This window comes from Carettochelys insculpta, chromosome 2 (assembly GCF_033958435.1).
Source record: "Carettochelys insculpta isolate YL-2023 chromosome 2, ASM3395843v1, whole genome shotgun sequence".
Taxonomy (NCBI): domain Eukaryota; kingdom Metazoa; phylum Chordata; order Testudines; family Carettochelyidae; genus Carettochelys; species Carettochelys insculpta.
The window spans coordinates 187,252,309-187,276,959 of NC_134138.1; the positions used below are offsets into that span (position 1 = coordinate 187,252,309).

Sequence of the window (24,651 nt, forward strand, 5' to 3'; positions counted from 1 at the left end):
CTCCGAGAGGAGCGATTCCGGTGGGATGCGGCGCGGCTGGTGTAGGAGCGCGCACAGGCCTGAGTTTATCTGGCCTGCGCGCAGCTACCCGGGCCGGGGCTGTCGTCTGCGCTATGGCCAGCCTGGCTGGAGCGTCGGGAGCCATTTACTTCCAGAGCCTCAACTCAGGGTTGTGGGCTCAATCCTCGGGGAAGGCCACCGAAGGATCGGGACAAATAGATGGCAGGGATGGGGCTTGGTCCTGCCAGGAGGCCCGGGGGCTGGACTGGGTGACCCCCCGAGCTCCCTTCCGGCTCCATGCAGTGTTCCTGCTTGTTGCTTCGCAAGGCCGGTTGGTGGCTTCGCTTGCCCTGGCGTGTGGCCGTGCAGAGATGCAGGCGGGGAGGGAGCCGCTCCCGCAAGGCACAGGGGCCGCATTGCGGGTGGCTACGCTCCCTCCCGGGATGCCTAGAGGCCAGCGGGGCACCAGGGCAGTGTAACGCGCATCTCAACCTGCGAGGGTCCGTTCCCCTCCCTTCCACTCCAGAGCCGCACCCCCGTCTAGAGATACACTGCAGCGTCCCGGCCAGTTCTGCTGGGCTTTCCTGCCAGGCAAACGGCCGAATTACCCCCCGGCCCCACTGCGTTTCCTTTGGGAACCTCCGTTTTACCGCAGCGGCGCTGCGTCCAGGTAGAGCCTGACCCACAGAGCGGTAAAGCAGCACGCCAGGAAAGGGGTTGGGAGCTGCGGTGGCGGGCGCTGAAATCCACCGCTCCGAGGCTTTCCCATGAGGAAAGCGGCCCGGCTAGAGCCTGCCGCCCAAAGGCGTCGGGCAGGGGCTTGTTTTAACAGCCCGGCTCTCCAGTGCGTGGCGAAGGGGGGGCTCCGCCCGTGCCACACGCCACCCGCACCGCAAGAGGCAGGGAGCGGTCCCGCCCGCAGCTGTCCGCGTCGCTCGGCTCGGGCGCCTTCTGTTCGCCCGGCAGCCGCCTGGAGCTCAGCCCCGGATCTCCGTGGGAAAAGGCTCGCCGGCCTTTCCTACCGCGGGGACAGCGTGCTCTGGTCCAGGTCAGCCCCCCGGCCTGCGCGTCCCTCCTGGCAGCGAAGGAAGAGGCGATGGGAGAGGCGAAGTGAAACCAGCGGGGCAGAGCCGGGAGCTGGGGCGGGAGCGCTGTCCGGTTTGCTTAGCTCCTTTTGTACCGGCCCGACAGAAAACTGCTCCTCCAGGGACCGGTCTGCCGCGCCTGGCTCAGGCTACGCTCCCATTGGCCAAGACCGGGTCCCAAATCGCTGGTTAGCCGCGCTGAAAATCCTCTGTACCCGTCACTAACCTCAACTCGCTGGTGCGGTCCCACTCATTAACTAAAGGGGCTTCATGTTAGTATTTAGGATGTGTGGGTGAATTTAACCGAAACCATGTTAATGGCACGCAGAGTTCTCGCCCCTTGAAAAGCAACGACGTGCCCCTTTGGGGAGTTTTATCGCATTATAAATGACACGGCGAGTGTTTCCACACGGAGGAGATGGACCGTAATTGCCCCAAGAAGTATTGATGGCTAATTCCGCCAGCAGCATCTCTCTAATTACTCCCTGGAATAACCCGGGTGGTTCTCTTCACTTTTTACAGCGTGTAGACATTAGCCATATTTTCCTCTTTAGCTAACCCTCGGTGTGTCCCTTCTTGGTGTACGGATACGTGTGGGGAGAGGGAGGATTTAAAAGCGCAATATTTCGCAGCTCTAGTTGCCTATATTTGAACAACGTCTCTTTCAAAAGCCCGTGGTTGGGACCATCAACACCATAGCAAAACCCAGCAGATGTCCTCTGGTTAGTTCTCCCGATCAACGTCAATTTAGGACAAGGAGCAGTGGGCTCAAACTGCAGCAAGGGAGGTTTACGTTGGACATTAGGAAAAAGTTCCTAACCGTCAGGGTGGTCAAACACGGGAATAAATTGCCCAGGGAGGTTGTGGCACCTCCATCTCTGGAGGTACTTAACAGCAGGTTAGACAGACATCCATTGGGGAAGGTCTAAATGGTGTTTGCTCCTTCCCTGAGGGCAGGGGACTGGACTTGATGACCTTTGGAGGTCCCTTCCAGTTCTAGGGTTCTGTGGTTATTTTCCTGGAGTTACGCAGTCCGGGGCAGTTGAAATGAAGGCAGGCGGGTTCCCTCCCTCTTTGCGGGGTCTGATTTCCACCGGGATTTGCCGGAGTCAGAAGTTCTATGGTCCCAGCTCGGTGAGACTCATGGAGGTGAGCACACGTCATTCCCATATGCGGTCCAAGCCAATCATATTGTGGGACCCGTGCAGGAAGAGCGGGACCCGCAGCACGTCCAATCCCATCCCTACCTCCGAACAATCAACCGAGAAGACAAAATGACAAAAGCAGCTACTCCCGGCAGTTCAAAGGACAGTGGCGAGCACCCTGCCCGCTTTATTTCAACCAAAGAAAGAAGAACATATTCCATACAGTGGAACGTCCCCCAGAGCGCACGTGTAGGGACCTGCGGCTCTGCCCTTCATGATGTGTCTCGATGGCGTGTCGCACTCAAATCCTTTGTATGCCTGTGTCTGCGTCCAGCTCGAGCGCTCAAACCAAAGAGTCCCCTGACGGCGGCCGGTCAGGGGCCCAGTCTGTGTAGCTTCATCACAAATAAACAAAAATCAAACAAAAAGCCAATCCGTCCCGCAGCACCTTAAAGACAGACACATTTATTTATTAGGCAATGAGCTTTCGTGGGTTAAAAAGACCCACGAAAGCTCGTTGCTTACTAAATAGACGTGTTAGTCTTTAAGGTGCTACAGGGCTGCTTGTTATAAAGACTGCTACTCACGCCGTCCTTTGCGGGAGGAGACACTCCAGAGCTCGGAGCGGATGTGCTTCAGAACACGGATTTTCTCTGCGTTTGTGAATTTCTTTAACACGTGTAACATGATCTGATCAGCTCTCGGAGGATTTCACTTCTTTCCAGAACTTCAAACTTTCAGGAAAATAAAGCAAAAAGAGTCTATTGATTTGGGAAGCGTGTACTATTTAATGGAAGACACCAGTCTATTGTTTAAATGCCCATTAAAAGCGCTTTACAAGCCGAGATATCTAGGGAACCATGGTGCGTGGTAGTTGGGAAATTGTAAGGAGTATTGGTTGTGCGTACGAAATCGGAAAGGGTCTGAAACTGTTCAACGGGTTAAACACACACACACACACAGAGAGAGAGAGAGAGAGAGAGAGAGAGAGCGAGCGCTAGCCTAGTATTCATTGTGTTCCCTTCTGATCTGCCTTGTAAAACTCTGTGTCCAACCTTTGTGTCACAACACTACATGAAAGATAGCTGATGAATAACAACCTTATAGAACTTCAATGTGGAGTCAGAAGAGCACCCTTTATTTTTATGACCTTTATTCCCCAAACGAAATACAATACGTGGTGTGAATCAGGTCCTCTCCAGAGGAATACATTCATTTCCATGCAGGTGGATTTGTCAGCTGTTGGAAGTGGTTGTCTATTGTCTGTAGCCTTTTGAATCCACGCGGCTCCTGGCCCGTTTGCACCTGGCGCAGGGGAGCGTGTATGGCACCGAAACTGGGCCGGCCAGGTTTCACGTTGGAGTCTGTCCGCCCCGTGCGTGGGAAGAGACCGGCACAGGAGGCCCTGCCTTAGGTCTGGGCTGGAGAAGAGTGCCAATGGGACTGAAGTCACCCTGGGCCTGCAGGCCACTCCAGCCTGCGCAGGGGCACATTCGTGCTTCTGCAGCCTCCAGCCCGCCAGTGCGCGAGCATCCTTCCCAGCGGGGGGGGAGCGCAGCGCCGGAGGGGAGAGCGCGGCGGTGCGCTCGGCTCCCCGCGCCCTGGGAAGCTTTCCAGCAGCGCTGGCTGCGAAGGGCGCGCGCGTAACCCGCGGCCGCTCGCTGCGCTCCTGCCTCCCCGCCCGGCTGCAGAGAGGGGAAGGCAGGGAGGGGAGTTTAAAGAGCTCCGCGCTCCCTCCTCCCCACCCTCTCACCGGCACCGACGAGCCCTTGACGTGGCCCGGAGCCGATTGGCCAGCAGCCGATAGGATCTCTGCGGCCAGCAAATTAAGGCGGAGGAGCGTGGGCGACGGATCGCAGTGGCCACCCGTCTGCCCGCGGAGCCACTCCGGGCTCCGGCTCCCGCCCGCAGCCAGCCCGCTAACGCCGCGCCCGGGAGAGGATGGGGCCGGTTTAAGCGAAGCTTGTCCCGGGCCTGAGATCCGACCCCGGCTCCCGCGAAATCCTCGTGGTTCTCCAGCCCCGCACACCGAGTTGGGGGCCCCTTAGGGTCTCCCTGCCTCCCCCGGCTCCTAAATCCCCTAGCCGCCTCTGCGTCCTCTGGGCCGGCCCCGCTGCCGAGTTGTGTGGGACTTTGGGGGCTGGGAGTCAGTGTCGGAGCTCTGTGGCCATGGAGTACACAGCCTCCCCCAAACCTCAGCTCTCCTCCCGAGCCAACGCCTTCTCCATCGCGGCTCTCATGTCCAGCGGCAGCTCGAAGGGGAAGGAAAGCGCCGAGAGCACCATCAAGCCGCTGGGTAAGTTATTCGCTCCTCCTTCGGCCGCGGGCCTGGCGCCTCAGCCCCGTCCTGCACGGGCGGCCCGCGGGCTCCACTGCAGGACGCAGGTAGCTGGAGAGCAGATAAGCCAAAGGGCTATGGGGAGGGAGGAGCGTTGAGTTTTTCCCAATTCTTTGGAAGTCCGAAGACAGGGGCAGGAAGCAATCAGCTGCGAGGGAAAGGCAGGGGAAAGGGTTTGCAGCCCACCCTGCAAATACGTGCAGGGCCCACGGTCTGATTTTCTTGCGGGTTGTTTTTAGCCTGGCCAAAAGAAATACTAAGGCGCTTCAGTCTTTGTCTAGCCATTTGCCTGGACTTCAAATTGGTTCCTTGTGGCACGGATTACTTTTCCACGGGGAGACTTTCCCTGCGGATAACACTCAACCCTGACAAAACCCAGCAGTCACGTAGCGCTTGAAAGACTAACGAAACAATTTACTAGGTGGTGAGCTTTCGTGGGGCAGACCCGCTTCTCCAGATCCATCGCATTTCCAGTCCAGACTCAATTATGGCTCTGCAGAAGCGGGCCTGCCCCATCAAAGATCAACACCTAATACACTATTTTGTTCGTCTGTACAGTACTACAGGACTGCTGGTTTGTTTTGTTAGGATACGGACTAACAGGGCTACCTCTCTGGTACTACCCAAACCTGATACAATCCGTACGGATGCCACTGAGAACGGAGGTGTGGAGGAAGAACGAGTGGCAAGGCTTACAAATAAAAGAGCAAATTAGCCAATCTGGGATCCAAATTTTAGCAAACTCTAAAAGCAGACCGCAATGCGCACACATTCCTATCCTCATTTGCATAGCTACATTTAATGGGGGAACATGGATAATTTCAATATGTGTTTAGCCCCAGGAGGAGGCATTTAAATTGCTGTTTAATTGCGAAATTCTCTAGTTTCCAATGACGGTTGAGCAAATAGAAGAACAACGTTTGTGTGTTCTCTTGTAAGTTGCAATGTACATTTTCCCTTACAGAAGCTAAAACCTTATCACAAAGCCATCTTCTTTTTATTACCGCCGTCATTTTCAGTTGAGCTCCTTTGCAACATTAACCAGTAACCATTTTCTAAATTCCTCAACTTTTAGTTACACTGTTTATTTAACTGTTGCCATTTATAGAAAGCATTAGGTCGAAAGGCAGATACGTTTCTCACCACTAATGCGAGCGATTCAAAAGACGTTACTTTAAATTGTTAGTGTCAATTAAAAAGCACAGCGCACAAAACCCGAAAACAATTATAGCAATATTGTTTGCAGGTTAATGTGCTCCGATAACAACATGCACACAGTTGGAAAAACAAAAAGCAGTCAAGTAGCACTTTAAAGACTAGCAAAATAGTTTATTAGGTTTTTTGCTAGTCTTTTGCTAGTCTATAAAGTGCTACTTGACTGCTTTTTGTTTCGATAGTGTATAGACTGGCACGGCTTCCTCTCTGTTACTATTCAACAGTTTTGTTATCTTTCGATTAACCTGGTGAGAAACAACCACCCCCTTACTTATTTTTAGCAGATAATCATTCGGAATCGTAAGTCGTTGGGAGTTTCAGTAAATGCGTTCACATAATGTTATTGCAGCCCTAGAGTGAATCCGATTTCCGACGACCGAGTTGAACACCCTGTTCTTATTTTAGCGCGGTGGCCAGAAACTCGCCGAAATTATTTTGTAAAGACTTTCCCCAGAATTGCAGGGTCTACATTAATAGCATAAAATCGGAAGGAGGCAACGTTGCTAGATAGCTTCATATCCGCTACATCTCACCGAATTATAAGGTGGCTGCTGACAAATCTTCAGTGCATTTTAGGTATTTTTTTCTGCTTTCTGCCGTTTGGTTTAGGAGGTGCTGTACGCTGGAGAAGCTGTGAAATATATGCGTGACACAGAATTCCTTATTTAGCTTCGTCTCTAACTTACTCACTGCTTTTGCCTCTTGCGACTGGAAACGAGCCTTCAAGCCCTGGTTCGCCTTCTCCCGTTCCAGAACATTTGAAAAGATCCTCCCGTGCATGAAATGGCCTAAATCCATGTTTGTGTTTGGAAAGTTTGGTGGAGAAACCGCTGTCTTGTGATTTTAATGGCGTCCTTATTCGAGTAAATGTCTGGAGAGTCTAATGCTATGACACGCATATGGGTGTATTTTAGATCCAAGATTTTATAAAATTCAGCCAAGACAGAGGAGCTCGTTAAAGTTTTAACATCTCTCGGAGGAGAAATGATTCTAATAATCCTTCTTGGAATTGGTTTCGCTTCATATGTACAATTAAGTTAAACGCTTGAATGAAGGTTACGAAACGTGTAGGCTTTCTCGGAGGAAACTAACAGCCTGAATTGTTGGGGCAGAAATTTATTCTTGAATGTACAGTAAGAGAAGTGTCTCTGTACTCTTCAAAATAGAGTGATGGGCTAAATATCCCGGCGCCAGACGCGGATGATTTTTAAAACCTCTTTGGAGGACGCCAGCTCTCAAACTCCGTTCGAAACGAGCGCACCTTTTGTCGAGGAGCAGTGTCTTCTGGCAAAGGCGCTCATGGCTCCCCCAATACATCAGCTGTGTGTTTCTCCTGTTTCCTTTAGTGGGAGCACAGACGTTTAAATTATTTAGGGTGAAATATTTGGTCGGTCTCGTGGGGATACCAGTGAAGCTGTAATTACAGCAAGGGGGAGACCAGCCTGACTCTCTGTGAAGGCTTCAACCCCTTCCTCCTATTTTGGCTTCTAGTTTATACTTATATCCACGCGGCCCACAGAACCTCTCCCGCATCGCGCCCTGGAGTAGGTTCCTTTGGTAAGAGCTAGGGTCCTGGAACAAGCCCCTCCTGCACTCAATCACACTGACTGGCGCAGCCTGCCCTTATCAACACTGGAGCCAAAGGCTCCGGCTGCAGTGAGTTACCCTCCTGCGGTGGGTGGCAAATTGACCTTGCCCTGGACTCCCCTGCTGGACGGCGGGCTCTCCCGGGGGTGAGGCGCCTCGCCAAGGCTCTCCGGTCACACCAGAGTTGCTTATATTCTTTTGCAAAGGGTGAGTTAGCCCGGTTCTGTTCGATCCTTTGGAAGCAGCAGGCGCCCAGAGTGGATACGGGGCTGGACGGAGCCTGCCTCGGAGCCTGCAGGTTCATTCTTCCCAAGGCTTCGTTCAGCCAGTCCTAGGGCTGGAAGGGACCTCAGGAGGTCATCGAGTCCAGCCTCCTGCCCAAAGCAGGATCAACCCCCACTAAGTCATCCCAGCCAGGACTTGGTCAAGCCGGGACTTAAAAACCACTAGGGATGGAGATTCCACCACCGCTCTAGGTGGAGAAGTTTTCTCTCTGGGGAAGGTGGGATCTTCCCTGATGACAAGTATCAGAGGGGGAGCCCTGTTAGTCCGTATCCGCAAAAACAAGGAGAAGTCCTGTGACACCTTACAGACTAACTGCTATATTGGAGCATAAGCTTTCGTGGGCAAAGACCCGCTTCGTCCGATGCATGTGACATAGGAAGCAGGTCTTTGCCCACGAAAGCTTATGCTCCAATATAGCTATCAAAACAAAAAGCAGTCAAGTTGCACTTTAAAGACTAAGAAAATGGTTTATTAGGGGAGCTTTCGTGGGACAGACCCACTTCTTCAGACCATAGCCAGACCAGAACAGACTCAATATTTAAGGCACAGAGAACCAAAAACAGTAATCACTGTTGATAAATCAGAAAAAAAATTATCAAGGTGAGCAAATCAGAGAGCAGAGGTTAGGAGGGGGGAGTCAAGAATTAGATTAAACCAAGTATGCAAAAGAGCCCCTATAATGAATTTTCTGGGTCATTATAGGGGCTCTTTTGCATATTTGGCTTAATCTAATTCTTGACTCCCCCCACCCCTTCTGCCCCTCCACTCTCTGATTTGCTCACCTTGATAATATTTTTCTGATTTGTCCTCCTTGATTACTATTTTTGCTTCTCTGCACCTTAAATATTGAGTCTGTTCTGGTCTGGCTATGGTCTGCAGAAGTGGCTCTGTCCCACGAAAGCTCATCACCTAATAAATTATTTTGTTATTCTTTATAGTGGTACTGGACTGCTTTTTTGTTTTGCTAGTGTATAGACTAGCACGGCTCCCTCTCTGTTACTATCCACTCTGGCTGTTAGTCTACAAGGTGCCACCGGACTTCTCCTTGTCTTTGTAGAAGTGCTGGACATCTCTGGAGTCAGCTGCCGGGGTAGCCGGGCTTCCTCCCCTCGGCTCCTCAGTGCGTTTAAGGGAGACATTTCTCTGGCTCTGGGAATTGTCTTGCTCAGAGTCCTCGCTTTGCCAGCTGTCGTTTGGGGCGGGTGTGTCCCTGGTTACTGAACGGGCTGCAGTTGTTCCACACACGGGAGGTTTCCTCGCCGGTGTCTGCATTGACAGGATGCCCGGGGAGCACGATCCGTTCCCCAGAAGCCGGGGCAATGGAGCCGGGGTGCGGATGCAGATTGAGAGCACTGAAGCTAGCAGAGTCTTTGAGAGGGGCTCTGACAATCGGGCGCACTCTCAGGTGTCCCAGGCTACACCCCAGGCCACAAGCGTTAGTGGCCTTTGAAGGTCTTGCTCCCCACTCCGTAGCTGAGCTTTTGCCAGGCGCCTGCTGAAGGGCTGGGTCCCGATGGAGCCCCGGTCTGTGGGGCAGAGCGCTCCCTGCAGGCTCACCCGCGTTGCCGCTCTCCTTTTCTCCCATTGCAGAGCAATTTGTTGAGAAATCCTCCTGCGCTCAGCCCCTGAGCGACTTGTCCAGCCTGGATCCGCACGGCGACTTCAGCACCAGCCCTGGCGCCCTCTGCACCGAGCCCCTCATCCCCACCACCCCCAGCATCCCCAGCGAGGAGATGGCCAAGATCTCCTGCAGCCTGGAGACCAAAGAGCTGTGGGACAAGTTCCACGAGCTGGGCACGGAGATGATCATTACCAAGTCTGGCAGGTAAGGCCGGAGTGCGGCGTGAGAGTGGGGGGGAGGAAGAAAAGGAAGAGAGACCTCGCCCCTTTGCTGTGCTCCACCGGCCTGCTACAAGGGAATGGGAAAGAAACCCCGAGGGAATTAAAAGCAACTTGCTGCTGGCAATGTTCCTTTTTATCTTTTCAAGCCACGTGCGGAATAATTTTTGCGCCTTGTGCACTGAGGCGCGTGCGAATGTGCACCACCAGGTCCAACCAAAAGGCTAGCTGTGGGGCTCTGCTCATTAGCAGGCGGGCTCCTGAATCTCTCCTGAGTCGCCCCTAGCGCACAGCTTCCAGGGAACTCTGGCGGCAGGGCTGGGAGGGTCGCGCCCTACCCCTGGAGGTGGAGGAAAGCGGTCTGGCTCATCCGCGATGGGAGCTTGGCCAAGCTCCCCGGGATGGGGACAGCCCCCCTCTCGCTGAAAAGCCCGGGACTGGCTAGAGCTACCAAGCAGTACGAGCCAGGCACTAAGCAGGCGAGGGGACACTGTGGTTGCAAAGCACAACTCTCGTCCTGGGTGGGGCTTGGCTGGGAAGAGAGGCCCTGAGCAATGCTCCCACGCAGGGTCATCCTCCCCAACTGCATTGTCTCCAGCCAGTGCTACAACACTGCATGCCTTTCCTCCGCCTGGCCCGCTGTGCCTTGCTACACTGTTTAAAATAGCTTTTTAAAAAGGATTTATTCAGAAGGACAAATCTGACCCCGAATTCCCAAAAGAAAGAACTATTTTAAAAAACAAAACAAAAACAGCCAAAGAAAAAACCCATTTATTTGAAGTGTGTGCCTTGGGATTACTTTAGCGCCCCATAGTGCCCCCTGCAGGTCCTATACCAACACTGTCCCTCTGATACTCAGAAAGGGATAGCTGGGTCTTTCTTAAACAGATGCATTGGAGGGGAACCCACTGACAGATCAACATCCCATTAGGGACTTTGTCACCAGATTGTGGCGGAGGTGCTACAAGTCATAGTGCCCAGAACTCTTTGGAAAAGGTGCATCATTCACTTTCGTCACACCTACAGATCCCCTTAGCTCGTGTGCAGGAGGCCATCAGGATGGAGCACCTGTTGGTTCTGTTTCAGCACAGGTTGCTGGCAAACACTGACAGGAATAGGCAGGCTTGAAAGCAATGAAGAGGTTCATTGACTTAATTCTTAATGCACTATTTGTAAAGGTGGGAACTTCAGATGCATTGGGATTATTGTGGAGACTTTAAAAGCTTCAGCTTCCAAGGACCCTTTTGCAGATTTGAGGAAGGCTGTTTCCACTTTGCCCTGTGTCCTTTGCTTTATCGTTTAGGAAGTAAACTGGAGGCCAGATTCAGCCCTGTCAAAGGGCTGTGATTTCAGTGGGTTTTGGATTGGGGTTCCTCTGACTGAGAGATTATCTCTGGGCTTGGGAAAGTATCTCTGTGCTATGCACGTCCTACAGTCTGTTCTCTGGGGCTACGTCTACACGTGCACCCAACTTCGACATAGCTTATTTCGATGTTGCGTCATCGAAATAGACTATTTCGATGAATAACGTCTACACGTCCTCCAGGGCCAGCAACGTCGATGTTCAACTTCGACGTTGCTCAGCCCAACATCGAAATAGGCACAGCGAGGGAACGTCTACACGCCAAAGTAGCACACATCGAAATAAGGGAGCCAGGCACAGCTGCAGACAGGGTCACGGGGCGGACTCAACAGCAAGTCGCTCCCTTAAAGGGCCCCTCCCAGACACACTTTCATTAAACAGTGCAAGATACACAGAGCCAACAACTAGTTGCAGACCCTGTATATGCAGCACGGACCCCCAGCTGCAGCAGCAGCAGCCAGAAGCCCTGGGCTAAGGGCTGCTGCCCACGGTGACCACAGAGCCCCGCAAGGGCTGGAGAGAGAGTATCTCTCAACCCCCCAGCTGATGGCCGCCATGGAGGACCCCGCTATTTCGATGTTGCGGGACGCGGATCGTCTACACGTCCCTACTTCGATGTTGAACGTCGAAGTAGGGCGCTATTCCCATCCCCTCATGGGGTTAGCGACTTCGACGTCTCGCCGCCTAACGTCGATTTCAACTTCGAAATAGCGCCCAACATGAAGTAGCGTGCACGTGTAGACGCAGCTTGGATGTGCTGATCCTGGCCCTACTGAATTTATGTTGCATGACTTTCCACTGGGTAAATTCACTCCCTTTGTTGACACTTGGCCAGGATCTGGTGCAAAAGATATTGAAATAACAAGAGAAAAGCCACAAGGGCATAGACTTCTGTGGAAGCAAAATGGGGCCTTAAATAGTTCTGAACTAGAGTAACAGACAGGTAACCTTTGGGAATGTGGTGCTGTGATTTTACATAGCTTTAAGAAACTGCTAGTTTGTGTTATAATTGCTTCAGGGCATATTTGTGCATACACAGAGTCCTGGAGAAATAAATAATACTATAAATTTGACAAACATTTTACTTTAAAGTTAACAAATCACATGTAACTTCTCCATACTTATTTTAAGTTACTCATAAATTTCTCCTGTAAAGATCTGTTAGGTTTTTGGTCAGTCAAAAAACAGTTTTGCAAATTCACAATTTGTGTTATGTTTGGTAACTGCAGAAGTCACTCAGCAGTGGTTTAGTTCCCTGATTATGTGATTTTTATAGTGTACAACAGCAAAGCATGGTTTTCATTGAATCATCCAGATGATATTTGCAATTGGAGATGCATGTTTTTCATTACTGAAGCAATTTAAAAAAAGCTATTTTTGTAATTAGTGGAGTATTTAGCCTTAAAAATTAATTTCCACCAGAATTTTCATAAGTAAAGATCATTTGCAAGAATACTTCTAAAAATGTTGTTAACAGAACAATAGACAATAAGTTCAACATTTGCAGAAATACTAATAGTATTTAAAAATATAAAAAATAAAATAGTTATTGCCATATTTTCCCAATTCTGAGAGAAAAATCATTCTCTGGCTATAGGAATGATACACTGAAATTAGAATAATTATACTTTATCTCCCAGGCAGAAAATATGTATCATATGGAATTTTATATTTTGTTCTATTTAAAAAAATACTCCAATTTCAGGTACAAGGTTCTATGTGTATTTTATGGCAGTACAGATGGTTTAAGCACCCATCAAACTAAAATACTACATCAATATTTTGACATTTCTAATTATTCTTGATGTCTTCAATGTATTTTTTTAAAAAATGGAGCAGCATTTCATAATCTCTCTTTTCTGCTGCCTCATATGTTTATTTTTTATTTTGCCTCTATTTCAGGAGAATGTTTCCTACTATTAGGGTTTCCTTTTCCGGAGTAGATCCTGAGGCCAAGTACATAGTGCTAATGGATATAGTTCCAGTGGACAATAAGAGATATAGATATGCTTACCACAGATCTTCCTGGCTGGTAGCTGGAAAAGCAGACCCTCCACTCCCTGCAAGGTTTGTTCATTTTATGGCTGATCTCTTAAAAAAATTCTGAAAAAGTATCTTCAGATAATCTCTCAAAGGTGTTTGCAAACAGTGTTCCAAAAGCCTCAGTCCATGCCCACTGGAGCTGATGGCAGAGCTCCCATTACTTTCAGTGGTGCATTGTCAGGTCATATATTTAAAAATGTGCCAAATATCTGATTTATGCTACAGGCTCCAAAGGCAAGCAGGATCAGCTACAGAAAACACTTCTGACGATTGAAAGAAAAGGAAACTTTTAAAAAGACATTTATTTTCCTCTTGTTCTGATGTTTTCCCTTTTGGCTTCCATTGTAAAGCCATACAGGCACCTTTATCTGAATGCCACGAGAAACATTAAATAACAGATTTGATAACACTTAAACTAGAAATGCCAGATTATTTTCTAACAAATGACCAATGTTGTCTAACTAATGAGTTTACTACTGTACTGTACTCATTTCAACTCAAATACACATATGTACAAGTCACACTTTCAGGAAATATAGGATTTCTGAAACTTTGGAATAACAAGTAAAGCTAAAACAAGTTAACCCCTTTCCCACAATGAGCAAAACAGACAATTTACTTCTAAAATGATTGCCATGCTGCAATTGGTAGGGCCTGATTACGAGCTTTTTGAAAACCATATATGCAGGCAGGTGCCAAAGCTTCAGTGCAGAGCTCTGCCTGGACATTAGGACCCATCTGCATAATTCTAAATGCAGAGCCAGAGCCGTGGATGCTACGAAGATGGGCACATTATAAGCATCTAATCATGTTGACTTTACTCATGCAAGCTGTTGCACAGATCTCCTTAAGTCTCACAGACTGCTGATCTCCAATAGGGCACTACAGGTTTAGTATCAGGGAAAAATGTCTCTGCTGGGATCACAAAGGTACAACAGTCACAGAGCGGTAGCTGTGTTAGGCTGTATCTTCACAAAACAAAAAAGCAGTCCTGTAGCACTTTAAAGACTAACAAAATAATTTATTATTATAATTTTTAAGTGCTATAGGACTGCTTTTTCATTTTATATAGGTACAACAGATTCACCAAATTAGAAGTTGTGTGTGTTTTCAGGGAAAACAGTAATCTTTGTCTTTTTCTTCTTCTTCTTCGTCTTCTTAAATTTGTAAGTGATGGCATATAGTGGATCAAAATCCCACTGTGCCACGTGCTGTAAAAATACTGGCCAAAAAAAGATGGTGTCTGCCTCCAAGAGTTTACATTCAAAATAACATCAATAATAATAATTAAGGAAAGTACATAAATGGCCTTTGGGCAGGGTTCTTGATTTCTTATTTGTCTGTGAAGCATCCAGTGCATATTGGATCCCTTTCAATACCATAATAATCCCAATGTGGGCTTTTTAGCAACCGAATATAAAATATCTCATTATAAAGACGTACTAAAGAGCCTACTATTACGCCTATTGAACAAATACTGAGTTTGATGGGACCACAGTCAAGCACTATATGATTTCATTATTGTTTAAAGTTTGTATTGTGGTAGCACTTAGAAAGCTGTACAAACATATGGTAAATTACAGTCCCTGCTTCATTTTCACCATGTTTAAACTAAAGCAATATTGATCATAAACCATGGCTTTAGATTGTTCTTTTGTCTTGTTCATTAATAGTCTAATTTGCAGCTTACAAACAAAATTAATTTCTCAGATTTGTTTCTTATTGAAAAATACCATCTTTCTTGTGGGTGAGGGAAGGTAACATGTAAAGGATGAAAAGATTTAGGGAGCTCCCGTGCATTTGTGTTATGCTGAGTTGTTGCTAGTTTTGGAGTGTAAATGCTAACATTTTATCACATAATGTCTGTTTAAATATATTGCTGCAGGTAAATAATTGATGATTGTTGTTCTTTTAAAGTGACATTTACCTATCTATATCTTTTCTGATTTTTGTGCACTCTTCTCTTTTGCTCTCTTTAATCTGAATAATTTGACTCCAGTGTTGTGAGCTAAAAACTGCTGAATCCCCCAGTTCCTTTTGAGATGGCATGGAGTCTTGTAGGGTTCTATGGAGTTTCTAGATACCTATATAAATTTTACACAATACTTTGTAATTTTGTAGTGGGAATCACCACAATTGGCGTAGGGTTGTCATAAATCTCAGATATTGACAACACAGATAAACAAATAACCTTTTATTTTTTTTCAATTTTTGTCCCAGGTGGACATGATATAAAATTATTTTTATAACCAAGATTACAATATTGTATTTCCACCTAATAAAGTTTTAGGGTCTGATCCTGCTCAAATTGAAATTAAAGGTAAAAATCCTATTGATTTAAACTTCAGTTCAGTTTTGCTCCCAGTTGCAGGATCAAATGTTTTCTAATATCCTAAGCCTGCAAACGCACCTGGGTTTCAACTCTAGTAACATGAGATATATAATTGGGCAAGTCCATGTGCTTAAGTGGTTGCAGGATCAGACAGAACCAATGCATTAAGATGCTGATCCCTCAAAGATATACGTAAACACCTAACTTTTCCAACATGAATAGTCTCAGTGAAGTCAGTGAGATTGTTCACAGGAGTAAAGCTATGCACCTGTGTAAGTCACTTCAGGACTAGGGCCTTAAGGCTTATCCTTATCTTACTATAAAATAACTTTTTAACCCTGGAACAACAACTGTGCTTGAAATTGCTAAGTACTATATGGTGCCACTTAGAAGATTATCCCTGCATGGATCTTCACTACAAATAACAATTATATCCCTTTCTTCCTGCTGTCAACATTTCAATCAAGTTTATGTTACTGCAAACTCTAGAATAAAAACCTTTTTCAGAAAATCCTTGTAAAATGTTTGAAGTGCTTCCAGGGATAGAATTCCAGAATGGAGGTTTTTTCTTTCTTTGTTACAAGCTACAGAGCATGTTTGAAAGTAGATTTAAAAGTTCTTGCGTGTACATTTACACTCTATTCTTCCCTCTTTTTTGCATTAATAAATGTTTTTCCTTGGTTGACTTGGCTAGTCTAACAAACCCATAATAGTCTGGGCATCAGATTTGTAATATTTATGCTTTTGTAGCAGATAAAAGCAAAGAAACTTCTTAATGACAGTTTGAAACTTGCAATTTGAGCCCAATTCTGCCAACTTTTTCTCTGTACAAAGTATAAATTAAGTCAGTTAAAAGTTGCATGCATGGAGGTCTTCCAGGATCAGATCCAATGTTAACAAACTGAACAAAAGAAAAACATAATGAAATCTAAATATACTAGAAGGAACCTAATTTTTTTTTAACTTAAACCTTGACTAACTTGCAATCCTTTATAAATGTATATCAAAAGACGGCTCCTAAAATCTTTGTAGATTGAATTGAACTACTTCTCAGAAGAATGTGCTCACTAACTTCAGGGGGCAAGTTGTGTATGCTAGGGAATGTCTACCTTTATTTCTCTAATCTTTGTTCATGTGTATCCACATTATCACCAGTTCTCTGTGTACCATCAGGCCATTTATCTAAGTTTAAATTATCCTTTCTGGTTATCCTAGATCTGGCTAGGGAAGAGGTCTGTTCATTGGTACAGTTCTAGCATATGGGGCCACATATTCCTGTACATGCAAGGCACATGCAAATATGTAAAGACAAAATTACCTTGAGACTAACCTGTAAGTTAGAATTTTTATAAATGGCTGAATCTATGGTGCCACAGCCAATACCTCTGAGGAAAATTCTCCATGGTAACAGTGCACTTTAAGGTGTTCAAACAGTCATGGGCAGAGAAGAGGGGGATGACCTCCTTCCATGAAAATCTATGTTAGTATCTTGATTTTACTAAAGCTTTTGATATATTGCAAAGGATCCATAAAAATAAAACATAAATAAAATGATCATAGAAAATAAATTTTAAATAGATTGCAAAGTTACAATCAATTATTATTTTTAAATTAAGTATCTTTCAACAATGTTGTTAATTGCTGTCCAAAAATCTATGATGTGGTTTCCTTTTTCTTTTCATGAAGAGTACACAATGGCTAGAATTTGCTTTGATGGGGGTAGGGGGGATCCATGAGCATTTGTGGGGCGATAGGGGACCCACACTAGTTTAAAGGTTGGGAGACCCTGTCTATATACTACTTAGTCTTCCATGAGTCTAGGGAACTGGATGGAGATCCTTACAGTCTTATGATTATATTCAACCAATTTACAGCCACCGTTGCTCTGGTAAGAGTTAACAGTGTGCATTTGGTATAAGGTCACTGTGCCCAGCAGATAAACATAGAATGGTCTCTATCCATTCCAAATTTACATCTGAAACCATTTAGTTCTTTGGTCCTAGTTAGTCCTATCTCGTTACGACTGATTCTCTGTGAAAATGGTGATCCTATGCAAGTGAAAATAATTACCAAGCTTAATGTTAATAATAGGAAAAAATACAACTTATCTGGGTTTCCTGGCTAATTCTCTGACTGCACTATGCCTTTTTCTTTGCACACCGGAGTCATTGTTATTTTAAGCACTTATTAATATGCCAGAAGACATGATCAATTTTTCATTTGGAAAAAAAGACGCAACAGTGAAGTAATGTCTCCATTTCAGATTAGTTTTATCTGTTACTTAGATAAAATTAGTTATGCTTATTATTCTCTAAGCACATTATTTTATGAAGTCTTTAAAAAAAGAGATTCTTCATTATATTCCAGTGGGTAAAGAATTTAGTCATATCTTATATAATTTTTCATTAGCAGTTATGGTATTTCATCAAAGCACTGGTTTACTGGACTTCTATATCTCTTGCTTAGCTTTTAGAGATCCTAAGATTTGATAAAATATCTGGTGGTGAGGCCATAGGATATTGTGAAGGCATGACACTTATTTCAATTGTGTGCAAATACAAGTTTATAAAGTCAGTTCCATTTATACACATCTTTCTGTAATACTGTGGGTTTGTTTGGTTGTTTTAGGTTGTATGTGCATCCTGATTCTCCCTTTACAGGGGAACAATTATTAAAGCAGATGGTGTCCTTTGAAAAAGTGAAACTAACGAACAATGAACTGGATCAACACGGGCATGTGAGTAACTTGTTCTGTGGTAAGGAATACAAAAAGACAGTATGAATTAACTGACTTGTCTGTTACAGTAGGACACTAACTGGCACACGTTTTGTCATGCTGATCCCAAGGGCAAAAGTGCAAATGGGCTTTTCTATCCTTCTGCCTTCGCTGGTAGTCCATTCATATTGGTGACGGTGCAATGGCAGAGGCTTGTGGGAAGGTCTAGATATTCATTGGTTTGCTCTCTTCTGTAGTTGGACAGATGACTTCAGCCTTCCTGGTTTGTCAGTTCAGCTTTTCAGCAGTGTCACATTTATCTTTTGGGGGAATGTGTGGCATCACCCATTGCAGCTGAAGGGCAGAGATAGCTTTACAAAAGAACTGTGTTTAGCTTCCATGATTTATCATTTCTGTATTCAATTACTAATGGGATGGGTCAGGGTGTTCTCCTCTTACTCCATTGCTATCAAAGGGACAGAATCCAGCGTCGAAAAGAAGAGAAAAACATACACACAGTTTTTCCTAATTTTTTCCATCTCTGTTTTCCTTATGATTTAGTTGTATGCTTTGCCATGCCTGTCTGGATAGTCCTCTGATCAGACACTGCCCAGTGTCTTGTCAGCTGTATGTGCAAATCTCATTGTGCTACATTTGTTTTCAGCGCCCTAAGCTAGCTATATGGGGGGAGAGGTGGGGTTCAAGAGGGATATGTCTTTTACACGCTGATCCCCAGGGAATTGGGCTTGGTGTCAGTACTGTAGCCCTGACATACAGCAAAGTGTTAATCCACTGCTGAAATAAAAGATGTAAAATTTAAAAAAAGACAAAATTGCTCCAAAGTAAACTTTGTTGGATATAGAAACATGAAGCCTTACCTAAATTAAACATAGGGGCTATGTCTCTACTAGAGAGTTTTGTCAACAAAACTCGTGCAGCATCCACACTAAAAATGCGTTCTGTCAATGGTATATTGACAAAACATGGCACTTTTGTTGACAGACTTCTGCCTCTCCCCCACGAGGCAGAACACCTTTCTCAACAGACTCTGACAAAAAAGTCGTGTGGATGCTCCAGAAAGCCTTCTGTTGACAGACAGAGCTTCCAGGTCACTAACCAGCCGTGTCTGCTGTGTTTCTGGTTGGCCATTCTGTCAAAAAAAAGTGGCCATGCAGTCTGGCCCCTCTCTGTCGACAGAGTACATCGACAGAGTGATTTGCTTTCATGTGTGCTGCAATCTGTCAACAGAAATTTTGTTGGAAGATCTCTTCTGACAGTAACTTCTGTCGACAGATTGCCTAGCATAGACATAACCAGGGTGTCACAAGGTGAACTTGGGACTTTAAGGACATCAGGTCTCAACTCTAGCCTGTGCCAGGTTTTCCTCCTAAGAAAAGTTAGGAAAGCAGGTGACTGGTAGCCCAACCTGGTGGAGAACACTCTACCTTTAATTTTTGTGTCCTTCTATGTTTGAGTAGTTGTCAGTGCTCAGGAGCTGCTGTGTTGGTGCAGTGTAAATACCATCACCAAATAATATCTAGACCTGCGGAACCCATTCATTCTATGAAGGCTTTGAAACTGATGGTTCTTTGAACTCTAACAATGATATTTCAGAGTTCTAATATAGTGAGTTAAGCTGGTTTAATTTTGAGAGCCTTTTAAGGCCTTCTGAAATGGCCTCTTTGCATTTAAAAACTTCTTTTCTCTGGCTTGTTCTCTTCTTTGGCCTATTAAATGTTCATTGTAGTTGACAGGACATGTTGGCTCATGAGGGTCTTAGTGGCTTATAAACATCTTTTAATTTTTCAGATACAAAAGTTGGAACTGTGCTGATCCCAGTTTTTTGTGGTCACTTGTTCTGTCTATCCTCTGTAAGGCACTTGTAGTAGCCAAAAGATGCAAAGTATTGGAGTGTTCTGTTTAGAGAGGGGTTCTATTTCCGAAACAGAATCCACCTGAAGTGAAGAGGTGGACTTGTTTCAGAAGCTTAGAATTTGTCTTTCTTCTCTTATTCTGAGACTTCTGGTCTGTCATCCTTAGCATGCAGCATAACCTACTGTGATGACAATATTTGCATTTGTTCTATGCACTGTGCAGTAGTTATCATATGCATAACATACAGTTTTTACAAAGAAACACACAGTGAAATTCTGCCTTTGTATGAGTGTCTGTGGATTACGTTTTAGAGATAAGTAAGTTATGGAAATAATACATAGAATACTCTTGCCTCGCTTTCTATTCATGGAATGTTTGTGAATGATTTTTCTCAAAGGTATTAAAAATGTTGGCAAAATTTTTCACAAATGTTGTGTACTTATGACTTTCTACTTATGCTTCACTACGATTGGTTACATCTATCACATGATATTATTTCTGTTCCTTGATTAGTTCAGCTCTGAGTTTAACTCTTTCATGGTATTTGCGTCTTTTCCCAGAAAACGTACATACGGGTGTCAACATGGTTTAAAAATAAGAGCTGGGATTTTCAAACTACAGAGTTAGACAAAGCTCTTCGATGAACTTGCTTAGACTGCTTTGAAAATCTCAGCCTCAAACTGTAAATAAATGTTAATGGATGCTTATTTGCAGTATTCATAGAGTTTTGATAGCTAATACGCTTTGCCACATTCACTGTTCCTCTAGCACAGGGGTCAATAACCCCCAGTATGGATGCCACGAATGACATGTGAGCCAATTTTTATGGGCACATGAGGTGGGAACTCTGCCCTGCCCATGTAGCCTGGAGCTTGCTCAAAGCCAGGCCTCCTGTGGATTAACAAAAGACCAGCTAATGCTACCAACCCCCACCTAAACGGCAAAGCTCTGCCTCTGAATTTATTTATTAATGCAGCTGTTTTAAGTAGGACTATTAGTGACTTTACCTGCATTTGGACTGTACCTAGAGGTCAAAAGGTCAAATTTTGGCACTCCACCTCAGGAAGGTTGCTGACCCCGATGTAGTACATACATAAGTTGACTTGTCTTTGTCTGGCACACGCAGAGTAGCACACATGCACCTAAGATATGTACACTTAATTGGTGGGAATGTGTGTGTGCAGGGGGGAGGGGCAGTAAATGATTCCTTACACAAAGAAGGGGGTTGCAATCGAATATAAATTTGAAAACTACTGACTTAAACTATCGTTCACTTTTGAATTGGGCACAGATTACAGTGTATCTTTATGGCTGACATGCTTCATGAAAGCAGGTTGGTTCTGAGACACTTTATATGCAAGAAGCGGGGCCCTGACGTGCACAAACTGGAGGGCTGAGACACACATTTGGGAGTGGACAAAGATGATAAAAGAACAGTGAGGTGAGAAACTTTGGAGCAGCAAAGGAATGGAAGGGGGAAGTGGGAGAAGGGCAGAAAAGTCTATGAGGTGATGTGTAGTATCTTGAAGATGAGAGCAAGGAGATTGAAATGGACGCAGAAACAGCATGCAAGCTATTAAAGTGAATCGGGAAGAATACTGAAATGGCTAAAGTTTACATTACTGCACTAAGTGCTAAAATAATGTCTCCTCATGAAGGTTGTAATGCAGCCTGGTAAAATGTAATTACCCAGCTCACTGCCAATTTAGTCTCAAAACTGTGTCTCTATCCAGAAAAAGTAACGCTGCACACCTAATTATCTCATTTTTATATTCTAGGATTGTGGTTAGAGCTGGGCAAATACAACTTAGTCCCCTGCCAGCCAAAGCAAATTGGTGTCTTTCATAGGATGTCAGTGATATCTGTTAGTTTAGCAGTCAGATTTAGGTCTATAGGATCAGGTGTTTTAAAAGCCATGCTTGCACAGTAAGGGGGCCATTAGATGGCATCATTTTGTGTGTGCCCAACTTTGTAACTGACCACTCCTGCACACACATTTTCAAGCACTCAAACCTACACAGGAGGTTAAGAACTTCAGACACCCTTGCACATAAGTGATAGAATTTGCATGTCAGCCCGAGAGCCTGGATGAACAAGCATTAATTTTTGGGGCTCGTCTACAATGGCTTTTTTTACAATTATTTTTCTGGAACCCCCCCCGACCTTTTTTTTCCTGAACAACACCAAAGCATTCACACAGCCAAGCAGGATAATTTGAGATGAGGGCTTTTGCCTTAAAATTACTCCAGTTCTGTGAATGACTTTTGCCAACCCCTCTCCTCCACCCCTCTCAAGGTTGAAAAGGAATATGTGTGAAGAGAGCACAAGTATTATTGGCTCATGTGAAGACTCCTTTTACAATGCTGTGGCTGTAAATGAGAACACTCCATTTTGCAATGCAGTGAATGTGTGAATGCAATTTTCTGACATTATTTTGATGTTCTAATGTTTGAATAAGTCATTACTGTGTCAGTTTCACACTGGGCTTTGGGCACAAATGTGTACAAGAAAATGGCAGCCTCAGAAATGTTTACAAATGATGCAAAGAGCTCATGAACATGAGGAGTTTGGGCTTCATTTCTTGAACTACCTAATGGATGTACTACAAAACAGTTTGAAACATAATGGCTATTCAGATGTTGTCAAATGGTGTGTTGCTAGTCTATGTATCACATGATGTACCGTATTTTGCCATTTGTGTTTTCACCTCACTTTTTATATTGTTTATGGCATGGTATTTTTATACATGCTTTATATCATTGTTAGTTGTAATATTTTAGGACAAGATGTTTCAAAAGTGGCTGTGATTATTTTCTGGGGATGCTCTCAATGAGCTAATGACATGTAGCTGGTGGGAGCTCAGCACTTTGTGAAAATCCAGCATCTTCAAGATCTTGAAATTACAGAACGAGAGGAGTAGGTTGTATGTTAGGAAAATCTACTTCACCAGGAGGGCGGTGAGGCACTGGAATGCATTGCCTAGGGAGGTGGTGGAATCCCCATCTCCACAGGTTTTTAAGTCCCGGCTTGACATAGTCATGGCTGGGATGACTTAGTTGGAGTTGATCCTGCTTGGGGCAGGGGGCTGGACTAGATGGCCTGTTGAGATCCCTTCCAGCTCTGTGATTCTATAATTCTATGATAAGTAAGTAATGTCAAAAAACCCCTGCAGTGTAGACATAGCCTTAAAACGAGGATGCTCAGAAGTCTTGTGCATGCATAAAAGGAGGCCATTTTCTGAAAATTTACACTCGAATGGCCTGGTTGTCAGACAAGAGCACCCACTGAAGGCAAAGGAAGTTGAGGGTGTCCTAGACTTCTGACAATTAGCTCCTATATATCTAGATTTCTGCTGCTGTGGTGTAGCGCTGTCCCTTCAATGTGCATTGGCCTTTTGAAGCCATGCTTTGTACATTTTGTCTTCATTTTAAACTCAGGACGACTTCTTGTGACTCTTTGCTTCAGATCATCTTGAACTCCATGCACAAGTACCAGCCTAGGGTGCACATCATTAAGAAGAAAGACCACACTGCCTCCTTGCTAAATCTGAAATCTGAAGAGTTCAGGACATTTATCTTTCCAGAGACGGTTTTTACAGCAGTCACTGCCTACCAGAATCAGTTGGTGAGTGTGATGCTAGATCATTTTTAAAACTCTAACTTCTCCAAAATTCTTGGTGATAATAATATCTCCCCTTTTAATCCAGCACAGAACTGTCTCTGGTGTAAGAGGACTCTTTTTCCTTGTCTTTGGGCCTGATCTGTCTCACTTTCCATTAGAGTGTGTGTGTGTGTGTGTGTGTGTTTATCCATATATGTCTATATGTATACAATAATGTCAATGCACTCAGAACATAAGCAACAAGAAGGACAATTCATAAGTAAAGGTTAGAGAAACAAACCTGTTAGTTATCTTCATTTCTGCATTTCTGGGTGTATAATCCTGTGGTCTTTATTGTTTAGTTAGTACTTTTCAAACAAACCTTTTCAGTTTACCTTTGGCAGGGATTGGCAACCAAAATAGCAAGATGAGCCATTTTTTTTTTTAATTCAGTAAAAAACTCAATAATTCAAAAGATGGTCCTTAATAAATAACTTCAAACCATACTTTTTGTAACCCTTGTTTTAAGAACAGCTCACACACAATGATTTGTAATGTGATACATGTTTACTGCAGGACATTCACAAACTTTTACATATTCTCTTGAGGTTGCTTTTTTGTTGTTGGCAAATTTCTCATTGCAAATGAGACATAAAGGGAGCCCAAATGAGAGAATAAAGCCTAACTTGATGTAAATGCAAATGATTGGGTCCATTCAGTTTGAAATTCTCTGTTTTCATCTTTGATTCTTCTCTTTTTTTGAAGCCATTCCAACCTCACTTCAATTATGCCAATTTTATTTCACATTTAATTTCAGTTTTCTTTTCCTTTTCAAAATCAGGACTTCATCAGCAACACAATCATAACAGAGATACATTATCATATCCCACAATGTTAAAGCAAGATTTATCCAATAATTCAAGATCACATATTGTTTGCTATTTAGATATGAGTTGTTCATTTCTAGGCTTTTAGACAGTCACCATTGATTGAAAATGATCAAAAGGTGTTTTGTTTTCTTTTTTTAACTTTGCAATTGTAGCATTGGGAGCCACAAAGAAGCCCTTAAAGAGCTGCATGTGGCTCTGGAGCTGCAGATTGTAGATCCCTGACCTTGGGGCTGTTCCAGCTTCCAGAGATCCTGTGTCTGAAAGCTATTGGCTGAGAGACATAATACAGGCTTGGATATATTGACTGCCTAGACTTTGAAAAATTGATTAGTTGAGCT

At 44.8% G+C, this 24,651-nt stretch overlaps 1 protein-coding gene and 1 long non-coding RNA gene across 9 annotated transcripts in view; one reads left to right on the forward strand and one right to left on the reverse strand.

Moving 5' to 3' along the window:
• Positions 1-592: 592 nt before the first annotated feature.
• LOC142009703 (uncharacterized) lies at positions 593-4,556 on the reverse strand. Its single transcript, XR_012644545.1, has 3 exons — positions 4,425-4,556; positions 2,818-2,964; positions 593-2,678 (listed from the first exon to the last, which is right to left on the reverse strand). It is a non-coding gene; the product is annotated as an uncharacterized LOC142009703 (long non-coding RNA).
• The window catches only part of TBX20 (T-box transcription factor 20), an 82,395-nt gene continuing 61,833 nt past the window's right edge, over positions 4,090-24,651 (forward strand). For 6 of the 8 annotated variants that reach the window (XR_012644544.1, XM_074988118.1, XM_074988117.1 and 3 more), the window contains exons 1-5: positions 4,093-4,526; positions 9,246-9,480; positions 12,760-12,924; positions 17,861-17,969; positions 23,289-23,447. Coding sequence is in view for 7 of the 8 variants with exons in the window: in XM_074988118.1 (XP_074844219.1) it covers positions 4,400-4,526; positions 9,246-9,480; positions 12,760-12,924; positions 17,861-17,969; positions 23,289-23,447 (795 nt within the window). In the remaining variant the exon portion in view is untranslated. Of the gene's footprint in view, positions 4,527-9,245; positions 9,481-12,759; positions 12,925-17,860; positions 17,970-23,288; positions 23,448-24,651 lie in introns of all 8 variants that reach the window. The other 2 variants (XM_074988112.1, XM_074988113.1) reach the window with 2 other exon arrangements.